This window comes from Apodemus sylvaticus, chromosome 8 (genome assembly GCF_947179515.1).
Source record: "Apodemus sylvaticus chromosome 8, mApoSyl1.1, whole genome shotgun sequence".
Lineage (NCBI taxonomy): Eukaryota > Metazoa > Chordata > Mammalia > Rodentia > Muridae > Apodemus > Apodemus sylvaticus.
Window position 1 is genome coordinate 85,244,665 of NC_067479.1, and position 19,627 is coordinate 85,264,291.

A 19,627-nucleotide genomic window follows, 5' to 3' on the forward strand; every position below is an offset into this window, starting at 1 on the left:
ATGTGTGCACACATGCACGGACAGTTCATCCACATACACATGGTCTCACATGCGTATTACACAGACAATTTTTAAAAATAAATAAAATTACTAATCTGTACTAGATACATGCTAAATAGGATGATAAATGCTTTAATGCTTTGGTCTTCTTGATAATAGAAAATGACTTGGCACGCTATAGATTCTCTCGTCATAAATGCTCTCTCAACCCAGTTCAGGAAAGCTGTTAAGCTTTAAGTGCTCTGTCATATTTACAGCCTTTTATAGTAGAAGAGAAGAGCAGTCGGCGGTGATGAGGGAAAACGGTGGCAGGTAGACTTAAAACACCATAAAGCACAGGCGATTGTGTGTAATGCCTCGACTTGAATCCTTTCTGAATGAAATGATCAGCCATATGTGCCACTCTCTCGGACCCCGTAAGAAGAGGAGAAATGTGCCCTGATGCTAACTGTGCATGAAATTGCAGTGTTAGAAGATATTGACCAGATGTTTCAATCTCGACAAATAGCTTGTTATGTGACTGAGTGAAAATATCTTTTGCTGCTTTGATCACATACACCTTGAAGGAAGGGGTAATTTAATAGAGACTGTCATAGTTCATCATCGTCAATAAACTTTGACTTGACCTTTGCCTCATGTTTTTGATGTTGCTGCTGATAGGTGTTGATGAGCAGGTGTTTACTGCCTTGGGGTTTTTGCTTTTTTATAAAGTGTGTGCTAGAAATAGTAAAGAAGAAGGATGTCTCAGGTTTTCTTTTCTTTTCTTTTTTCCCCCCTCTCTCTCCTTCATTGCTAGTTACCTGCTTCCTTGGATGTTGCAGGATTTCCGGGCAGATGCCTCTTAGAGACATACTTACTTCAAAAGACCACTTATTTTCCTCTAACCATTTCTTCATTTCCTGTCCTAGCTGACATGGTTTCCGTTTGCCATCATCAATTTTTATGGTGATTTATCTTACATAAAGGATATCTTTCTGCATTTTGTATTGCTGTAAGTGAATGATCCCTAGAACAGCGTTTTGATTTCCTAGAGCATAAGGTTAAGGCCTGTGATGACTAGAGATTGAGTTACCTGCACAGAGTCATAGGTGGCTCCCTCGCAAGCCTGTTGTGCACTCTGTGGGTTGATACACCACCCCTTTCAGGGTGCTTTTCTTCTCCTTCAGTTTGTTAAACTTCTCTTCTTTTTAGTTGTGTAGAGGGGTTTGCACACATGAGCGCAGGTGCCTCCAGAGGCCAGCGGTGTTAGATCCCCTGTTCCTGGAATCACAGGTAGTTGTCAGCTGGCTGACAGGGGTGCTGGGGCCCCAACTCGGGTCCTCTGCAGGTCCTCTGCACAAGCAGTGTGTGCTCCAACCGCCTTATCTCCAGCCCCACCATGTTTTCCCCCACGCTCCCATACTCTTTATGAAGGATGAAGATTATCTGGACACTTTATAAAGTCAGTCATGCCTTTTCTCTTTTCCCATCTCTAAGGATTTACTTATCAACACAGAACAAGACTGAGGACCTTATGTTCAGTGAGCTAAGAGTATACATGAAACACCATCACGACACACGACACATACTAAGTATTCAGACTTTGAATTTTGTGATCCTGGCCATTGACCTGGGGGGCCTGATGCAGACTAAGGAAGGGTCTCCCACAAAGGCACAGCCCCTCCCATATGCTCAGTGATTTAACTCACAACTATTGTTTAATATTTAATTTGGCCCAATTTTTCTTAATGTATCTGAAGATCTGAAGAAAATATTTTAAATATATAAATGAAAAATTATTATGGGTTTTAATAATTGCACTTAAAATAGGAGAAGTATGTAGTAAAATTAAAAGTCCTTTAGGATTTAGAGTATTTAATGTTACCCAGCATCTCCTTTCACGTGAAGCTGCTTGTGTGTCCCTTCCATAAAAGGTATTATCAAGCTAAGACGCACCCACTTATCAATCACCCCAGTTCTCCTAAGGCTAAGGGAGGAGGCTTTCTACAAGTTTGAGGCCAACCTGGGCTATATAGTCAGTTTAGGGCTAGATTGTGCTACACATAGGGACACTCTATAAAACGAATTAAAAAAGCCAAGTTTTCTCTGTAGTACATTTAACTGTGTAAGGGGACTTAGCATTTTCAGCTGGCTTGTGGAAAATACTGTTGTGAATTCTGATTCTAAAGAAGACAATAGATGCCTTAGGCAGTCCCTATTCGATTTGTCTTAACAAAAAAGAACTTCATTCTGTACCAGCAAGAAAATAATGTCAAAAAATAGTAGTAGGGGTCATTTCACCAGCCCGTGAGGACAAAGGGAACATACTTGAGGACCATGGTTCCGGTGAGTCTGACAGAAATAAGACTTCCAGGATCAGCTTCACAAAGGCAGCTCGACTTTATTTGGGGTGAATCAGGGGCTATATCGTTTTTTGGGAAGCGGGCAGAGATTTCCAGAGTGGATGTGTATCATTGGCTGTAGCTTAGGGTACCAGAGAATGCCTCATTTGCATAGAGAGGCTTTCCAGGAGTTCTAGGTGCTTGCTGAGCGGTTAGTTGGAAAAAGAAAGCTGAACCTGTAATCTCACCAACACTACCTGACATTCCCCAGATAGAGGGTGCAGGGGCTTCAAGCTTTCCAGACAAGGTCAGAGAAGGGGAAGCCCTGCTGTAAAGGGAGTCCTTCATTTTGTGCTGAGCTCAGAGGAGCTCTCTGGACCTGGTAGACTGGGACTTTAATTAACAGGGTTTTTCCATACACCCATACCATATGGTGTACTTTTTTTTTTTTTTTTTTTGTCATTTTGTTTTGGCTTTTTTCATCATATTTTTGGGATAAATCCTGGCTGCCTATTTCTGTTCGTATTTTATTAATTCAGTGAAAGTTTCAGATGATATAAGCTGTTGTTAGCAATCATAATTTAGGGACTGGGGAGATGGCTCATTGGCTAACAGTGCTTACTGCTCTTTTAGAGTTGAGTTCCCAGCACACAGATGGAGTTGTTCACATGCACCTGTGCCTCCTGCTCCAGGTGATCAGATGCCCTCACTAGACCTCAAGAGCATCCTGTATCCTCTCACATAGCCTCATACAGACACACAAGTATGCACATGTTTAAAATATTCCATTTACACAATATTTTTAAATGAAATTAAACTTCTTTCAGTTAAAAACATTATTTTCCTTGTTAATTTTTGCAGTCCTGTGATCTTGTTTGTTTTGTTTGAACAGAAGAAATCATCCTTCCTGGTGTTTCTGTGTCCTGTCTGTGTTCCTTCTGTCCATGCTCCTCCTGTCAGTAGTTTTCTCTGTAGTAATTTCTTGCAGTCTCTGAACCCTCTTTTGAGAAATACACCTAGGTTAAACGCCAAGTAAGTTTCGGGTAAGAAGTAGCTGAGTGGCTAATGGTGTTTGCCATGCAAAGCTAATGATGTGACTTCAGTTTTCAGAACCTGTTCAAAGATCGGAGATAACCGGTTGCCTAAAGTTGTGCTCTGACCTCCACATACGTGCATGTACAAACCTACAAGCTCACCATGAATATCCAAAATAGTAACCTTTAAAGTAAAAAGTAAAAGAAGTAAAAGTGGTGTTAATGATACTGATAGTGCAATTGAAACAGTAGTAATTATGATTAAACTTGGTTCTGTCAACTTTTATTGCTAGATTCTATACTGAATCCTGAATCAATATAAGTAGTTATATTAATATCAATGTCTTCTTTATACACAGCACATTCAATATACTTTGTGTTCTATAGCAAACTAAAAAAGTAAACCGAAACTGGACTTTAAAAAGACAGAAATAGTGTGTGTGTGTGTGTGTGTGTGTGTGTGTGTGTGTGTGTGTGTGTGTGTATGCGTGCTCGCATACATGTGATTGTTTGGGGGGTGGCTCCTTGATTGAGCACATGCCTGATGTAATCAAAAAGTCAGAGAATAACTTTCAGAGGGCTTCTAATGGGGTTTTTGAAAATCAAGCACACATCTTCAGACTGGAACAGTCACTTTAACCTGCTAAATTAACTTCACACAGTGAGCCATTTAATTAACTTCACACAGTGAGCCCAACACTGTTTGTTTAGAAGAAATTAAATACTTTTATTATAAGACCTCCTTTTTATAGTTTTATATTAGGCAATATGAAAATCCACTCTGAGATACTAGGTTTTAGTTCTCTTGGTCCACCATCCTTTCCCTCCCTCATTCACACTCTTAACTCCTTTTTCTTTTATAATCGTGTATGCCTTGATTCTTACTTAACCATTGAAGCTAAGGGGAGCTTGTCCTTCCTGCTTTCTAAGTTCTTTTTGAGGCCTTTGCAACAAAACATTGACAGGGGGATTAAACCAGTGTGAGTATTGTAGGGCAGAGTAGAAAAGATGCAGCCGTTACTGACAGACGTGGCTGCTTTTACATGAGGTCTGATGAAACATAAGAGGTTGTCGGGAAATGATAAAGGTAAAAGGAGTTTGAGCAAAACTTAATAAACCGAAAAACTTGACAAGGCTTCTCTGTTCATCTCAGTCTCCCTCCTCTTCGGAGACTGGATGTTACTTCTTTTCAGAAAGAATGCACCTCTCACTTGAGGAAAAGATAAAAGTTTGTTCATCTTAAAATATTCAGTATGCCAATGCTGTGTCTTGCAGTGCCCTGCTGTGACTCGGGCCACTGTGTGTCAGTTCAGAGCTTGTCCTTTCTTCTGGGTTTGATCCGCCTCTTCACCCCACTCCTCTGTGCCGTACAACCCCCCCCCTCTTATTCACATCTCATATGGTAAGCAGCATGGTACTTCTGCTGTAATTTCTGTATATTCTTAAACCAAAAGGCTTTCTGAACAGATAACCCCATCTTTCCTGTCCATTCACTTACTATTTGTTGGATGCTAATCATACTGAAAGTAGCAGGTAGTCATTTAGATTTGGAAATGCAAACCACAGGTCTTTCATCTAAGCCAAGAAAGTGTGTTGAACAGGAAAATTCATTAAGAAAAACTAATTTATAATAATAAAGAATCTGCTGTGGCATTACCCCACATCAGCATTCAGAATTGACCTTGGAAAGGGTTTACTTAAAAGAATGAGATCTAAAGGCTGGGAACGCAGCTCAGTACTGCATACACTGAGGAGGTGTGTACTCTGTAAACCCAGCACGGGGAAGGTGGAGATCTACCTGGCGAATGTCATCCTTGGTTGCGTAGGGAGTTCCAGGCCAGCCTGGGATACAAAGATACATGAGTGTGGGAGGAGAAGGAAAGGAGGGAAGTAGAGGGAATTCTAAACTGGAAAGTAGCAAGAACAGGGACAGGATCAGCATGGAGCACTGAGGCTGACCTCAGGGCAGGTTAACTGATGGCTCTATAATGAACCTGCTTGTTGTGTTAGAGGCCTGCTCTGTTGAGGAGAGAGCATTTTAGCAAGCTCCCTCAACTTATAGTAGATTGAAGGATATCAAGGCTAAAGGCAGGGGGAATACCTAAAAAGTATGTTATTGTGTTTTCTCTAGAGAATGAGAGCTGTTAATGGCTACGTTAACAGGATGTGGTTTTGAGAAGCTGGAAGTGTACTGAAGTTTGACGGTCTAGATGGCCACATAACTTTCTCATACACAGGAAACTTGAGAATATACATGAATATGTTTCCATTCTACATGAACGAAGCCTGGGCATTTGGCTGGAGCATGTCTACCCACTGAGCCGCCCGCCCTGCCCGCCTTGCTCTCAGCCCCAGCTGCTGTTCCTCATCTGATGGATACTCACTGTCATTCCCCAGCTTTGACATTCCATTCTTCTTTTCAGCTGTGCTTTTCAGATTTCCTGAAGTGCCTCCTGGTTTTTCTGTCATAAAATTTCCTGTTTCTGGCTTATCTTTCAACTATTTTAGTGTCTGTGTGTCATTGTTCATCATTTAATTATGAATTAAATTAAAGCATATGCCATTATCTGGCTCTCAGGCATCGTCGACAGGTATAGTTCCCTAAATATTGCAGTTGGGTGAAGATAGAATTCATCTGAAAGGTGCAGTTAATATTAATAGAAATCTTGGAATGTGTTGTTAAAGACTCTTAATGTGAAACTCAATATGTCATTTATTCAGCACCTACTTAAGGTTGGTTGTAAATTTGTCTGGTTCCTTGCTTTAATAAGGCACGGGCCTTTATATTCTCACTCATTTGCTGACAACCTTACCCCCCCCCCATGTGCTTCATTACACTTACAGGATGATGCCTACACTCTGTATCGTGCTATTCCTTCATTTCGCCCGGGCCTATATTTCCCACTAGAGTTTTCCTTCCTAAACAGTTGCTCTATCGTTACACTCCTCATATTCCTATAATTATCTTTTTTATTCGTTTTTGTTAACATGCGTCATTATTTCCCAAGCTGTGCCCACTTGCAGGCCCACTATGATCCTGTAGCAAACTTACACAAAATCCCCTAAATGTTTCTGAGAACTAACAAGTTAGTTTTTCAAGGGCAGCACAATGACATTGTGTGACACAGCAAGAACCAGTCCTTCAGAACTTTCCCCCTTAGTATTAAACCAGTACATTGCTTCCAATGCCCTCATAAGTGCTTTGCAAAAACAAATGTATTTGTTCCTGTGATTAAAAGGTCAAGGTGAGGTGAACAAACGTGCTGATGAGCAGTCTAGGCCTCAGGCTGTGGGGCTTGCAGTGCCCACGAGATACCTGTCAGAAAAAGTGAGGTTTTGGTTGGAACTAGGAACACCATAATAAGATTCATAAAATACAGTCTATGCTATGCTGTATGCTTCTCTTTGAAGTTCATTGTTAGTTCCAAAGACTCAAACTTGACTTTGATCACATCACATATCTTTGGAAACCTTTCGTTATCCCTTCAATGCAATTAATATCTTCCCTGGCTGTTTTGTGTTTCTGTTATTATTTAAGTTTAATTAAACTAATTCGATATCTGTACCAGTAACAACTACATTTTTCTGTTGCAACTAGGTCTTTCTGATTCTTACAGTATCCACAGATCATATATTTTATAATTAAAGAATTTAGGGGCTGGAGAGATGGCTCTCAGCTGGGAGAGATTCAAATCCCAGCAACCACATGGTGGCTCACAAACATCTGTAGTGAGATCTGATACCCTCTTCTGGTGTGTCTGAAGAGAGTTACAGTGTGCTTACATATAAGAAATAAATAAATCTTTTGAAAAAAATTCAGGTTTTAACAGCATTGATATCTCTCAGAGTGATGCCTGTCCTATGTTTTGCACATCTAGTTCCCTTTCCATATTTCATCATTTATGGAATCAGCTTCTTCATTCCCTTGGGTATCCTGTTCTTCAGGATTCTGTTGAAACTATGTATCATTATCGTGCTACCTTCCTTGGGAGTCATAAACAAACATCTCTTCATGCCAGGTAGGATACCAATGACAAACAACAGATCAAAATAATAATTCCATCAGAGTACACCTAGAGTAACCAAGAGTTCATAGGACTTACTTATAGGAGCATGGTGGAGAGTTACTTCTGGAAGCATCACTGAAATGTCCCATTCGGGGTAGATGAAAAGCTACATATTTGGAGAAATTAACTTCCACATTCTCTGTCCTTTGCAACAGTGGTTCTCAACCCTTTAATACATGTTGTCACTACACCATGAATGTAATTTTGCTACTGTTATGAGCCATTATGTAAATATCTGATATAAAGGCTATCTGATGGATGACCTCAGTGTGTTATTTGACTTTCAAAGGGGGTGGTCACTACCCACATGTTGAGAAATGCTGCTCTAGCACCTCTAGAAACTATATGCTGCCTAAGATCATTATGAAGCCAAAGAAGATTTTAAGTGCCAGATGCTCCTGTAATTCAAGTGCTGGCTTACAGATATGTACCACTGTGCATATTTTTGTATTTTTTATTCAAGAGCATTATGTAGATTCTCATTATTCCTTGCAATCCTGAAGTATGCATGGGCTGTATGTAGCGAGAATTTTAAGGGTTACTATAATTTTAACTTACTATTCTTTGGAATAATTTTTCGCAATTTATTCTCCTGCATTTCTTTCAGTGCTTACTGGTGTATACTAATTTCAATGGGAGAAGTGGTCAGATACTTGCATCCTGGTAGTGCATATGATGTCAAGGTCCCATCAGGGTCCCCTCTGTCAGAGGCCCTGCTTATTATCTAGTCCAAGACTACTATGTATAACTTTATAGTTTACAGAGCACATCCTCACCAACACTTCTTATGTTCTCCTCATTTCTTAGTGTCGTGATTAGTGTTAAATGACCTCTAATTAGGCTTTTGATTTTTGTTTTGTTATCCTTTCCAGATGGTTAGTACTGTTGGGCATCTCATGTACGCATTGGCGATTTGGATAATTAGAAACACACCTGCTCAACACCTTCGGCCATATTTCATCCAGTTATTTGTTTCACTGTGGTTTTGTACAAGCTTATTAGTATTCTGGATATTTATCCCTCATCAGACACATAACTGCCCTTTTGCCTTATTGATCATTCCTTTTCTGTTCAATAGGTCCCATTTGTTGTTGTCATAGTTATTTACTTTTGCTTTATTTGACTTTTTTTTTTTTGTCTGAATTCCTTAGAAAATGTTGACAAATCCCATGTCTGGAAGCTTTCCCGTAATATCTTTATTCCTGAGTTTTCTCTTTTATACCTTTTCCATCTTCACAATATATCCTGGAGAGTTGTCTACACACATGGATCCTTTCTGTTTTATTATTGTTGCTATTGTTTGGGGGCTTGTTGCTGAGCTGGAGTTAGGAAACTTTGTCCATGTAGATGCCTAAGCTTTACCACTAAGATATAGCCCTTAGTTTTAAAGACTGTTTCCTCATAGAATTTAGGCTGGCCTTGAACTCATCCTCCCCGCCGCCCCTCCCTCCAGATCTCTTGCCTCTCCCTCCCAAGTGCTAGAGTTACATAGAAGGATTGATCTCTTCACCTTTTCCTTGGTTTGTGTGTGAGTATGGGTTTCTGTCAAACAGGTTTGTCCAGTTTATTGGGAAAGTCTTCTGTGCACAGACTTTGTTGTTTGTAACATTATTGCATTGTAAGTAAAATATGAATAAATAATTACATCTATAGTGTTGTATGTGCATCTTGAGGACAAATCTCTAGAAATAGTACTCTTTGTCATCAGGCAGTCACTTCTACAGTTTTCTGTTACTGTTTTGCTTATCTCTATTTTTTCTATATCTAAACGTATTCCTGTACATTATATGTGTGTGTGTGTGTGTATACACACATACATACATACATACATACATACATACATACATGCATGCATGCATGCATTCATACATACTCAGTATTTGTATACTTATTTGTATTTGTATCCATAACAAATACACTCAGTATTTCAAAATGTGTTTTTTTATTTATTCTTTATTCTTTATTGGTATTTTATATGTATGAGTGCTTTGCCTTCATGTGTGTTTGTGCACCACCAGCATGTAATACCCATGGAAGTCAGAAGAAGACATTGGATACATTGGAACTAAAAGTATAGTTGTGAGCTGCAACCTGGGTGTTGAGACTTGAACTTGGATCTGCAGCAATTGGTCTTAACCTCCTTGCTAATCCCCAGTCTCCTGTGTTGGTACTTTTTTTAGTTTATATACAGAGGATTTTTAACAACTTTATTTGAAATAAAAGGAGATGGTCTCTTTAGAATCACTAATAAAGCACAAGAAGCCTCAGGGACTTGAGTTCAAATCGACCAAACCCATGCATAGTAAAAGAAATCCATTAGGAATCATTTACAAGAAAAATACTGAAGTTTGTAAGAATCACTTTAATGATGAGACAGATGAGATATTTGTAGTTAGAATTTTAACATGTCCATCTTTCCAAAATTTCCGTATTCATATGTGCATATAATGTTTTGGCAGCAAATATCCCCCAATTCCTTCCATAGCCCCACCACCACTTTCTGCGCTTACCTCATGTGCCTGCTTTCTCTTTTGTGTGTACATGTGTAGGCGTAGGGCCATCTGTCTGCTAGAGCACGGGTAGCCTCTCAGAGAGCATCCCCAAAGAAAGCTGACCTCACCACCCCAGCAGGAATCACCTGCCAGTGGCTCTTCAGATGGCCGGCTTCTTTAGCCTCTCACTCAGCAGTTCTGTGATTTCAGCAGTGTTGAGCTCCTGTGGGTCCCCCTCACTCAGTAGTAGCCATAGCGAGTGCGTGCAACAGCCCTGTCATATGTAAATACTTCCTGTGATCTGTGCTGAGAAATCCACCCTCTCTCTGGTTCTGAGCACTCTTTTTCGGAGTGGGGAGAGAGGGTTTCTTTTTAAGATAGTCTCCTAGAATCTAAGCAGTTTGCGAATTCCTGATTCTTCTGCCTCCATTTCCCAGGTGTTAGAATTTCAGATTTTAAATAGTAATTAAGTATGAGTATGTTTTAGACTAATTTATGTATAAATTATTTCAAGAAGTATAAAAATATTGATTACCACAGCTTAAAAGCATTGCTTATTGTATCTTGGATACCGCACTCTGCTTTGCATATCTACTGCCTATATCATTTCAGTTAATCTTCACATGCTGTGAAGCATGTTTTTTAACATTCCCCATTTTACAGATTAGAAAAGTATACTATAGAAAGGTTAATTGATGCCAAGATGGTGGCTCATATTCTTATCTGTAATCCCAGAATCTAAGAGGCTGAGACAGGAGCTTGGCTGTAAGCTTTAGTTTAGCCTGTGCTCTAAAGCACATTGGTACTTAACCTTCATATCCCTATAAGTAGCCAGCATTTGATTTAATGTCCATATAACTTATGCTTCTAAGTTCTAAAGTCCTGTTCTCTATGTCTACCCCACTGAAGTGGTCTAGTCTTTGTGTATCCATCATGTCACAGAGTGATGTGTGCAGCTGTTTTGTCAAGGTTGACACTCTCCGCAGCAGTGCACCTGTTGAAGGTCCATTCATTGTCATTACAAAGCATGCTTTTCATGCCCGCATCCGTGGCAGAGTCCTGAATTATCCATTCTGTTTCTGACCCATCCGGTCATTTATGTTCCTGTTTTTCAGTGGATGATTCAGGAGCCACACAAAGCAGCAACCTTCTTTGGATGCATTGGGACAGATAAGTTTGGGGAGATCCTGAAGCGTAAAGCCGCGGACGCGCATGTGGATGCTCATTACTACGAGCAGAACGAGCAGCCAACGGGAACATGCGCCGCGTGCATCACCGGTGGCAACAGGTAAGTTATTACCAACCTGGAGCACGCTCCCGGGCTGTGTGGACACTGACGAAATCTGACTTACAAACACTTTGAACTTAACTTCACTTTAATAACCATTTTTAATGTTCAGTAAACCATTCTTCTTTGTGTCATTTTTTTTTTTACCTTGTGTTTAACTTTTGTACTGTGGAAGAATTCCTTGCATGTATGCAACGTGTTTTTTACAGGCCACTCCCCTATTCCTCTCCAGCCCGTCCCCTCCCCTGTTCCCATGTGCAGTCTCTCCCTCGCAACTTTGTGTGTTCCACTTTGTTACATCGTTACTAATGCAGGTGAAACCTGACATGCAGTTTCAGCAATTTAGATTTTTGAAAAGTATGCATATGAGGGTTTTGTGTGTGTGTGTGTGTGTGTGTGTGTATGTGCCATATGTGTATTGCTACCCACATTGGTCAGTAGAGAGTGTCAGATCCCTTGGAACTGGAATTGTAATTTGTTGTGAAATACTGTGTGGTCGCTAGGAACTGACTCCTCGGTCCTCAGTAAGAGCGACAAGTCCTGGTAACTGTTGATCCTTCTCTCTAGCCCACACGTTCTTCTGTAAGACCATGAAATCTACTTAGTCCCTTAGTCCCTTAGACCACATCCCTGAAGAAGACTGACCCTTCCACTCCAGCAGCCATCAGTTGACAGTGGATTCTCAGCTAAGGCTGGGACTCTGTAAACCCCTCCCCAGCCCATTCTTGGGCTGAGTGGATCCTGTGCAGGTCACATACATACAGTTAGAACCACCATGAGTTCAAATATGTAACAACTCTGTCATATCCAGCAAGCACTGTTTTTCCATAGACACCTGCTCCCTCTGACTCTTAAAATCTCTCCACCTCCTCTTGATGATTCCTGAACCTTTGGCAAGGTGAGGCAAACCTATTTAAATTCATCTCTCTCTGTGTGTGTGTGTGTGTGTGTGTGTGTGTGTGTGTGTGTGTGTGTGTGTATTCTTGGGAACTTCTATACTAGTAGGTTTCCATATGGCTATTTCAAAGGTCTTTAATATTAGTTATCCATGCCTATACTCCCTCTTCTAGTAGGCTCTCCCATCCGCCATCCTGTTTAACCCTTTCTATTCCATTATTCGTACTCAGAATGATTATTTCCAACTCCGTCCTTTTACCTGTGAATTCCATATTTTTTCTCTTTCTTTACAACTGAAAAATAAAGCACATTTTCATTTTCCACTTACCAGTTGATGGATACTAAGCCATTTCTAATCACTGGTTCTTATCAGTAGATCAGTAGTGAACATGGAGGAACAAGTATCTCTGTAGTAGGATATTGAGTCCTTTAGGAGTGTGTCGTGTGTGTGTGTGTGTGTGTGTGTGTGTGTGTGTGTGTGTGTTATATGTGGAGAATGTGGTAGATCTACTTCCAGTTCTTTGAAGACCCTCCACACTGATTTTCATAGTAGTTGCACCAAAACTGAATCAGTATTCCCTTTCTTGACATCCACACCAGCATGTGTGTTTGGTTTTATTGATGTTGTTGTTATTTGGTTTGGTTTTTTGGTTTTTCAAGACAGGCTTTCTCTGTGTAGCCCTGGCTGTCCTGGAACTTACTCTGTAGACCAGGCTGGCCTCAAACTCAGAAATCCGCCTGCCTCTGACTCTCAGAGTGCTGGGATTACAGGCATGCGTCACCACCGCCGCTGCCACCGGCTAGTTTCAGTTTGTTTGTGACAGTGTCTTGCACACCAGGCCAGGCTATCCTGACTCCTGGCAGTCTTCCCACCATCACTTTCCACGCATGGGGACTACAGATGCGAGCCTTCAGGCCAGCTTCCTTTTTGTTGTTGTTATTGTTGTTTGTCTTTTTAGCAAGTTTTTGTTTATGTATCATGATGATGTGTTTGTTTGTGTGTATGTGTGCATGCTCTCGCACAAGTGTGGAGGCGAAGCTGTCTTTCCTACAGCTGCTGTTGTGGCTGCCGAGGATTGACGTCAGGCGGTCAGGTTTCATCATCGGGCAGGCTCCTTTAACGCTGGTCTAACTCACAGGCGCGCCTTTTTTTGTTTTTAAGTATGTTTTTAGTTCGACCTCCTTTTGAATTCGTGAGGTTTATCACAGCCAAAGCTTGAGATCATCTAATCTAGTCTCTACCTTGAATAATTAGGCTTAGGAAAAGAAAATGTTGTGTTCAGGATTTCACATCATGTAATTTGCTGAACTCGCATCAGAAGAGAAAGAATGATCTCGTCAGCATAACCTGATAAGAGAATATAAGAAGCTGCTTATAGAAGCATGCGTGCCACAAGGCTTCCACCGCTGTTCAGCAACACCGGTCTTGTAATACACTGCTCAGTCAGCAACCACACCAAGGGTCTCAGCTCACGCCTATAGAATTGCAGCATGTAAGAGGCAGAGAATCACAAGCTTGATATCCAGGATGAGCTAGCTATACGCTCAAAACCTGTATGTGGAGGTGAGAGTAGAGGTGGAGACACACACACACACACACACACACACACCTTATTTATTACATTTCAGAAGTCCCTTTCTTGCTCAGATGGCAAAGTGGTATCACACTACAGTAATTGTGACACCCTGGGTCACTGTACAGTAGAGGATCATTGATGCTACTATTCTTGAAATCGAGAGACAACAGAAGACATTCAGAAAAAGAGACAGGGGTCAAACAACTAGAGCAAGCTCCAGAGCTGCAGAGTGACAAACTGTGACATTTTTCCAGTCAAATATGCTGTATTAAAATAAATCAGAGAAGCCCCAATGCTACATGCCAGGAGGGAGACTTTTCCCCAACTTTCCCAGGCAGACATAGAAAGGGCTTTAATGACTAGATCTTCATCTTGTCATGAGCTTCTTTCAAACCCTTTCCATTGCCTGAATCTTGGGTATGGGGCAGGAACACTGTAGCATGGACCCTAGTGGGAAAGTTACCCAGCATGGGCCACAAAGTAGAACCCAGAGAAACAAATAACCCCATTAAAAAGTGGGGTACGGAGCTAAACAAAGAATTTTCACATGAAGAACTTTGGAGAGCTGAGAAACACCTTAAGAAATGTTCAACATCATTAATCATTAGGGAAATGCAAATCAAAACAACCCTGTGATATCACCTCACACCAGTCAGAATGGCTAAGGTCAAAAACTCAGGAGACAGCAGGTGTTGGCGAGGATGTGGAGAAAGAGGAACACTCCTCCACTGCTGGTGGGATTACAAGATGGTGCAACCACTTTGGAAATCAGTCTGGCGGTTCCTCAGAAAACTGGGCATGTCACTTCCTGAGGACCCTGTTATACCACTCCTGGGCATATATCCAGAGGATTCTTCAGCATGTAGTAAGGACATATGCTCCACTATGTTCATAGCAGCCCTATTTGTAGTAGCCAGAAGCTGGAAAGAACCTAGGTGTCCTTCAGCGGAGGAATGGATACAAAAAATGTGGTATATTAACACAATGGAGTACTATTCAGCCATTAGAAACAATGAATTCATAGAATTCTTAGACAAATGGATGGAGCTGGAGAACATCATACTAAGTGAGGTAACCCAGTCTCAAAAGATCAATCATGGTATGCACTCACTGATAAGTAGATATTAGCCTAGAAACTTTGAATACCCAGGACATAATCCACAAATTAAATGGTGTCCAAAAAGAATGGAGGAGTGGCCCCTGGTTCTGGAAAGACTCAGTGCAAGAGTATAGGGGAATTCCAGAACAGGGAAGTGGGAAGGGGTGGATGGAAGAATAGGGGGATGGAAGAGGGCTTATGGGACTTGCGGGGAGTGGGGACCCAGAAAAGGGGAAATCATTTGCAATGTAAATAAAAAAATATATCAATAAAAAAAAAACAACTCAATTTGCCCACCAGTATTATAGCTTTGGTAACCTGTGTTGTTCAGGTGGGATTGGGGCTGGGGATTTAGCACAGTTGGTGGTGTAGACACAGCCCCTGGCTTCTGTTCTGCACTGCATAAAGGTGATGTGGTAACCCATACCCATAATCCTATCACCCTACCCAGCAGGAGGAGCAGGCAGATGTGAAGTCCAGGGCCATTCTCTGCTATATTGGGCATTCAAACTCAGCCTGGGATTATTGTAAGAAGAAAGATGTAGGAATTCTTGCCTGGGGATATGGGGGTGGGCAGGCCACTCTATAATATCAGTGCTGCAATGTGACAGAATTGGTAGATTTGTCTTTCGACCAGCTTCTGATAATTAAAACTTAGAATTCAAATATATTTTTGCGATTAAAATAAAAGTTAGCAAGACTGTGTTTTAATGAAAAATTCCTACATCACTACTAGGTTGTTTATAAATTAGGAGTGGTTTCGATCCCTGGCACCAAACGAAAGGAATAATGCTGATTTTTTTTTTTTTTTTTTTTTATATCTGGGTTCAAATAATTTGTATTTGAGTGTATAGATGAGGTTTCTGATAGTTTTTTGTTGTTGTTGTTTTTTGTTTTTTTATTTTGGTTTTTTGTTTTTGGTTTTGTTTTGTTTTTGCTTTTTTGTTTGTTTGTTTGTTTGTTTGATTTGGTTTTTTTGAGACAGGGATTCTCTGTATAGCCCGGGCTGTCATGGAACTCACTCTGTAGACCAGGCTGGCCTCATACTCAGAAATCCGCCTGCCTCTGCCTCCCAGAGTGCTGGGATTACACGTGTGGGCCACCACCACCTGGCTTCTCATAGTTTCTTATTTTTATTTTAATATAAACAGATTCCAAATTCAGGAATAAAATAAGGATGAATGGAAAGTTGTTTGGAAGAGAAACTTTTCTCTTAAATGGAGGAAGTAAACATCCCAAGTCTCAAATGATGAAGTCATTTTTCTGTAGAGCATAATTCTTACTATTTTAATTTTTAGTAAAAGTGAAAGATGCTAAATAATTTTATAAATCCAATCTGAATGAAAAAGGATTTATATTTATGTGAAATGTAAATATTTTAGTTCATTAAGTTGAATTGTTGGATTAAAATTAAGCAATTTCAGTGGCACTTAATAGCCAGATTTTGAATCTAGTATGGTGGTTAAATTTTCCAGCTATAAAATTACCCTGCCCAGCAGTTTTTAGCTATAGAAACCTGTTCTAATTGATTCCAGTCCTTAAAATATAATAGCTGCAAATTTATTTCTCACAGTAATATGAACTATGTTTATATATATATATATATATATATATATATAATGAAATTAATCCCATATTAGTCAGTTATAGTTCACTGGTCATATTTTTATAAAGATTTTTCTACCATAAAAATGAAATTTTGGTTTATGTGAATTTCCTATTTTAGAATGACCTAGTCTCCTATATATTACCTGCATTTTGAACTGTATTAATATATTAAGAGTAGGCTTTATTTTGGAGTTTAAAAACTCATATAATTTGAGGTAATGCTGGTTACCATGTCTCTTGTCTTAAGGGCATCAAACATGTCCCCTTCCTCACCATCAACAATATCAGCTTTTGAAGAATTTGTTCCTTTCTGTATAAAATACCTGACAAGGTTTTTCATCTTTTATAAGTAACGTACATTTCCTTTTCTTGGGTTTTTAGGTCCCTTGTTGCTAACCTTGCCGCCGCCAATTGTTATAAGAAAGAAAAGCACCTTGATTTGGAGAAGAACTGGATGTTGGTAGAAAAAGCCAGAGTTTACTACATAGCTGTAAGTACCAGTTCACATTTGCAGTCCATGTCTACACGATAGACCATAGCTGTTGCTGATATATGTTAACTTTTTAAAGCCCTTTACGCAACCCTAATGTTCCCTTCTCAAGCATTTGCTTGATTCGTTATTATAATTATGCAATAGAAATATAATTGTTATGGGTATGAATTTGTGTTACCACCTTCAAGTCTACTGCTTTAGAAATATAAATAACTGCTCAGTTGCACAGAATTTTGTGCTGTTAAATACCTTTCATGAGGTCTTTTGAAGTGGTTTTATTATAAATGATATGAGCACGGCAGAAAACAGTAGAAATGGAAGTATGCACTGCTAACAGTTTGGGCTTATTTGCTTAAAAAGAATCATAATTGCTATTTATTTTACAGTAATTAGCATGTCACCTTTTAGTTTCATATTTCAGAAACATTGATTGTGACAAATTTCTTAAATCTGGAATAGGGCAGCATATAATTTGAGTTAAGTTCTCTGACATAAAAATAATTGGTTAAGAATTAATTTTCTAATGTTGGAAGTTATACTAAAATTTCTCTTGAATTAATCAACCTATGATTACCTAGTTGTAATATGATTTAAACATGGCTGCTCACACAGGAGTCTAACCTGTTACTTGGTAGTAGGATCTCATGTCATGCACAGCTTGGAAGAACAGCTGCTAACATTCTACTCTCTGAGCTGTCTGAAACAGCTGGGAAGGCGTGTTTGAAATCAGTTATCTTGTTAATATGTGTCTATTGAAGATATAATTATTTCTAGTCTAGTGTCACTGTCCCCTACAGCATATTTATGTGCATTGCTGTAGCTTTTACAATATGCTGTTTAAATGCCTATATGAGATTATACAATAGAAAGTACTTCCTCATCTTCAGCCAATGTGCGAGAAAACCATTGCTAGAATTCAAGACTTTCTTTCATTATTATTTCATTTTAGTTCATTTCTTTAAATGATTTAATTTTTCCTTAGGGATTGTTTTTGTATGCTTTTCTAGTATGGTTATTTGTTTGAGACAGGATCTCACACTATGTAGCCCAAGCTGGCTACAAATTACAGTTCTCTGTATTTCAGAGTATCAACTAGTATCTAGTAGAACCTGCACCTGCTTCGAAGCATAATGACTTGATGAGCATATGAGTGTAGTGTAAGGGTTCTACAGTGCTCTGGATCTAGTTAAATTTTAGGGAATGGTGAGACTGTTGCAGAAATGTTGAAGACCCAGCTGGCAAACAACTCATTACTGCTTTGTTTGATGTGCTTTTCATCAATCTGATTGTGACTCTTAGTGTTTCGCTTATGTTTGCAAGCCCTTTGCATTATCGGATAGACCTTTCTGCTTATATATTGATTTATTTCAGAAAAGAGGTTATTTGTTCATCTGTCTGTCAATCCATCCTCCTTCCTTCCCTCCCTCCCCTCTTACTCACTTGATGCAGTCTGACTTTATGACCCAAGGTGGGCTGAAATTCAGTAGGTAGCCAGGATTCTCAGTGAATTCAGTGTGATCCTCTTGCTTCAGTCTCCTAAGTACTGGGATTACCGCTGGGAGCCGCTGCCTGTTTGGTTTTTATGTAGCCCTCTAACTTTCTGTATAGTTGAGGGCTGGTGTTTCACTCCTTCTGCTTTCTTAGTGAAGATTATATGTGTGTACACCATGCCCAGTTTGAAAACTCTTTTCATATACCCAGGATGCTGTACTTTTTTAGTGGTTATTCAGTAGATACTTAAAATGTGGAGTTGATTACCTATTTAAACTTGTGCTACATTGCATGACCTTCCCTGGAGACCAGAAGAGATCCTGGCATCCGACGGTACTGAGAAGAGCAAACATTCTTAGCCCTGAGCCAGCTCTTCTTCCGCTCCCTGGCTTTGTTTCGGTTATTGGTGTCATGGTGTGCCTTTTATTCTCTTTCACTCTTGACTTACTTACACTTACAAGGCATATCTTGTGGAAAACAGATTGTTGGGTCTAATTTTAGTCCAACTTGACATTGTCTACCTTTGAATTAGAACCTATATTCCATTTCTATTGAATGTGAATATTGATATAATTCCGTTTAAGCTTGTCTTTGTATTTACCCTTGTTATTCTTTACTATTTTTTCCTTCTTTCTTATCCTTTTATGATAACTTAGTATTTTTATCTCTGTTGTGTCCTTTCTCTTCTGTCTCAGTCTTACTCTGTTTCTCCCCCTGTTGTTTTAGAGTTTAATTGCACACATCATTCACTCATCAGACTTTGTTTTCAGATGATATGATATGACTTCTTACAGTGTGAGAACCCTGAAATACTGTTTTTCCCTTTAGTCTTTATGTAGCCACTGTTTACTTAATTTTGTGATGATTTTACTTGTTTTGTTTTATATAGGATTTTTACTATGTCATGCACAAAACATACAATACACATTTTACACAAACACACACACACACACACACACACACATATATATATACACAAATACTATCCTATTTTGTATAATTATAATTATATGTTATTTTTAAAAACAATCAAGTAATGAGAAATAAACCATATTTTTTTCTTTTTTTTTAATATTTTTATTTTCTATATTCTTTGTTTACATTCCAAATGATTTCCCCTTTCCTGGATCCCCCCTCCCCATATGTCCCATAAACCTTCTTCTCTCCATCCCTTCTCCAATCACCTCCCTCCTTTTTCTCTGTCCTTATATTCCCTTCCCATGCTCGATCAATCCTTTCCAGGATCAGGACTTCACCATA

At 39.5% G+C, this 19,627-nt stretch overlaps 1 protein-coding gene across 2 annotated transcripts in view; it reads left to right on the plus strand.

Annotated features, from left to right (window-relative positions):
* Positions 1 to 19,627, plus strand: part of Adk (adenosine kinase) — a 400,912-nt gene that overhangs the window by 179,193 nt on the left and 202,092 nt on the right. For both annotated transcript variants that reach the window (XM_052189863.1, XM_052189864.1), the window contains exons 5-6: positions 11,030 to 11,202; positions 16,765 to 16,873. In XM_052189863.1, the coding sequence (XP_052045823.1) occupies positions 11,030 to 11,202; positions 16,765 to 16,873 (282 nt within the window). The remainder of the gene's footprint in view (positions 1 to 11,029; positions 11,203 to 16,764; positions 16,874 to 19,627) is intronic.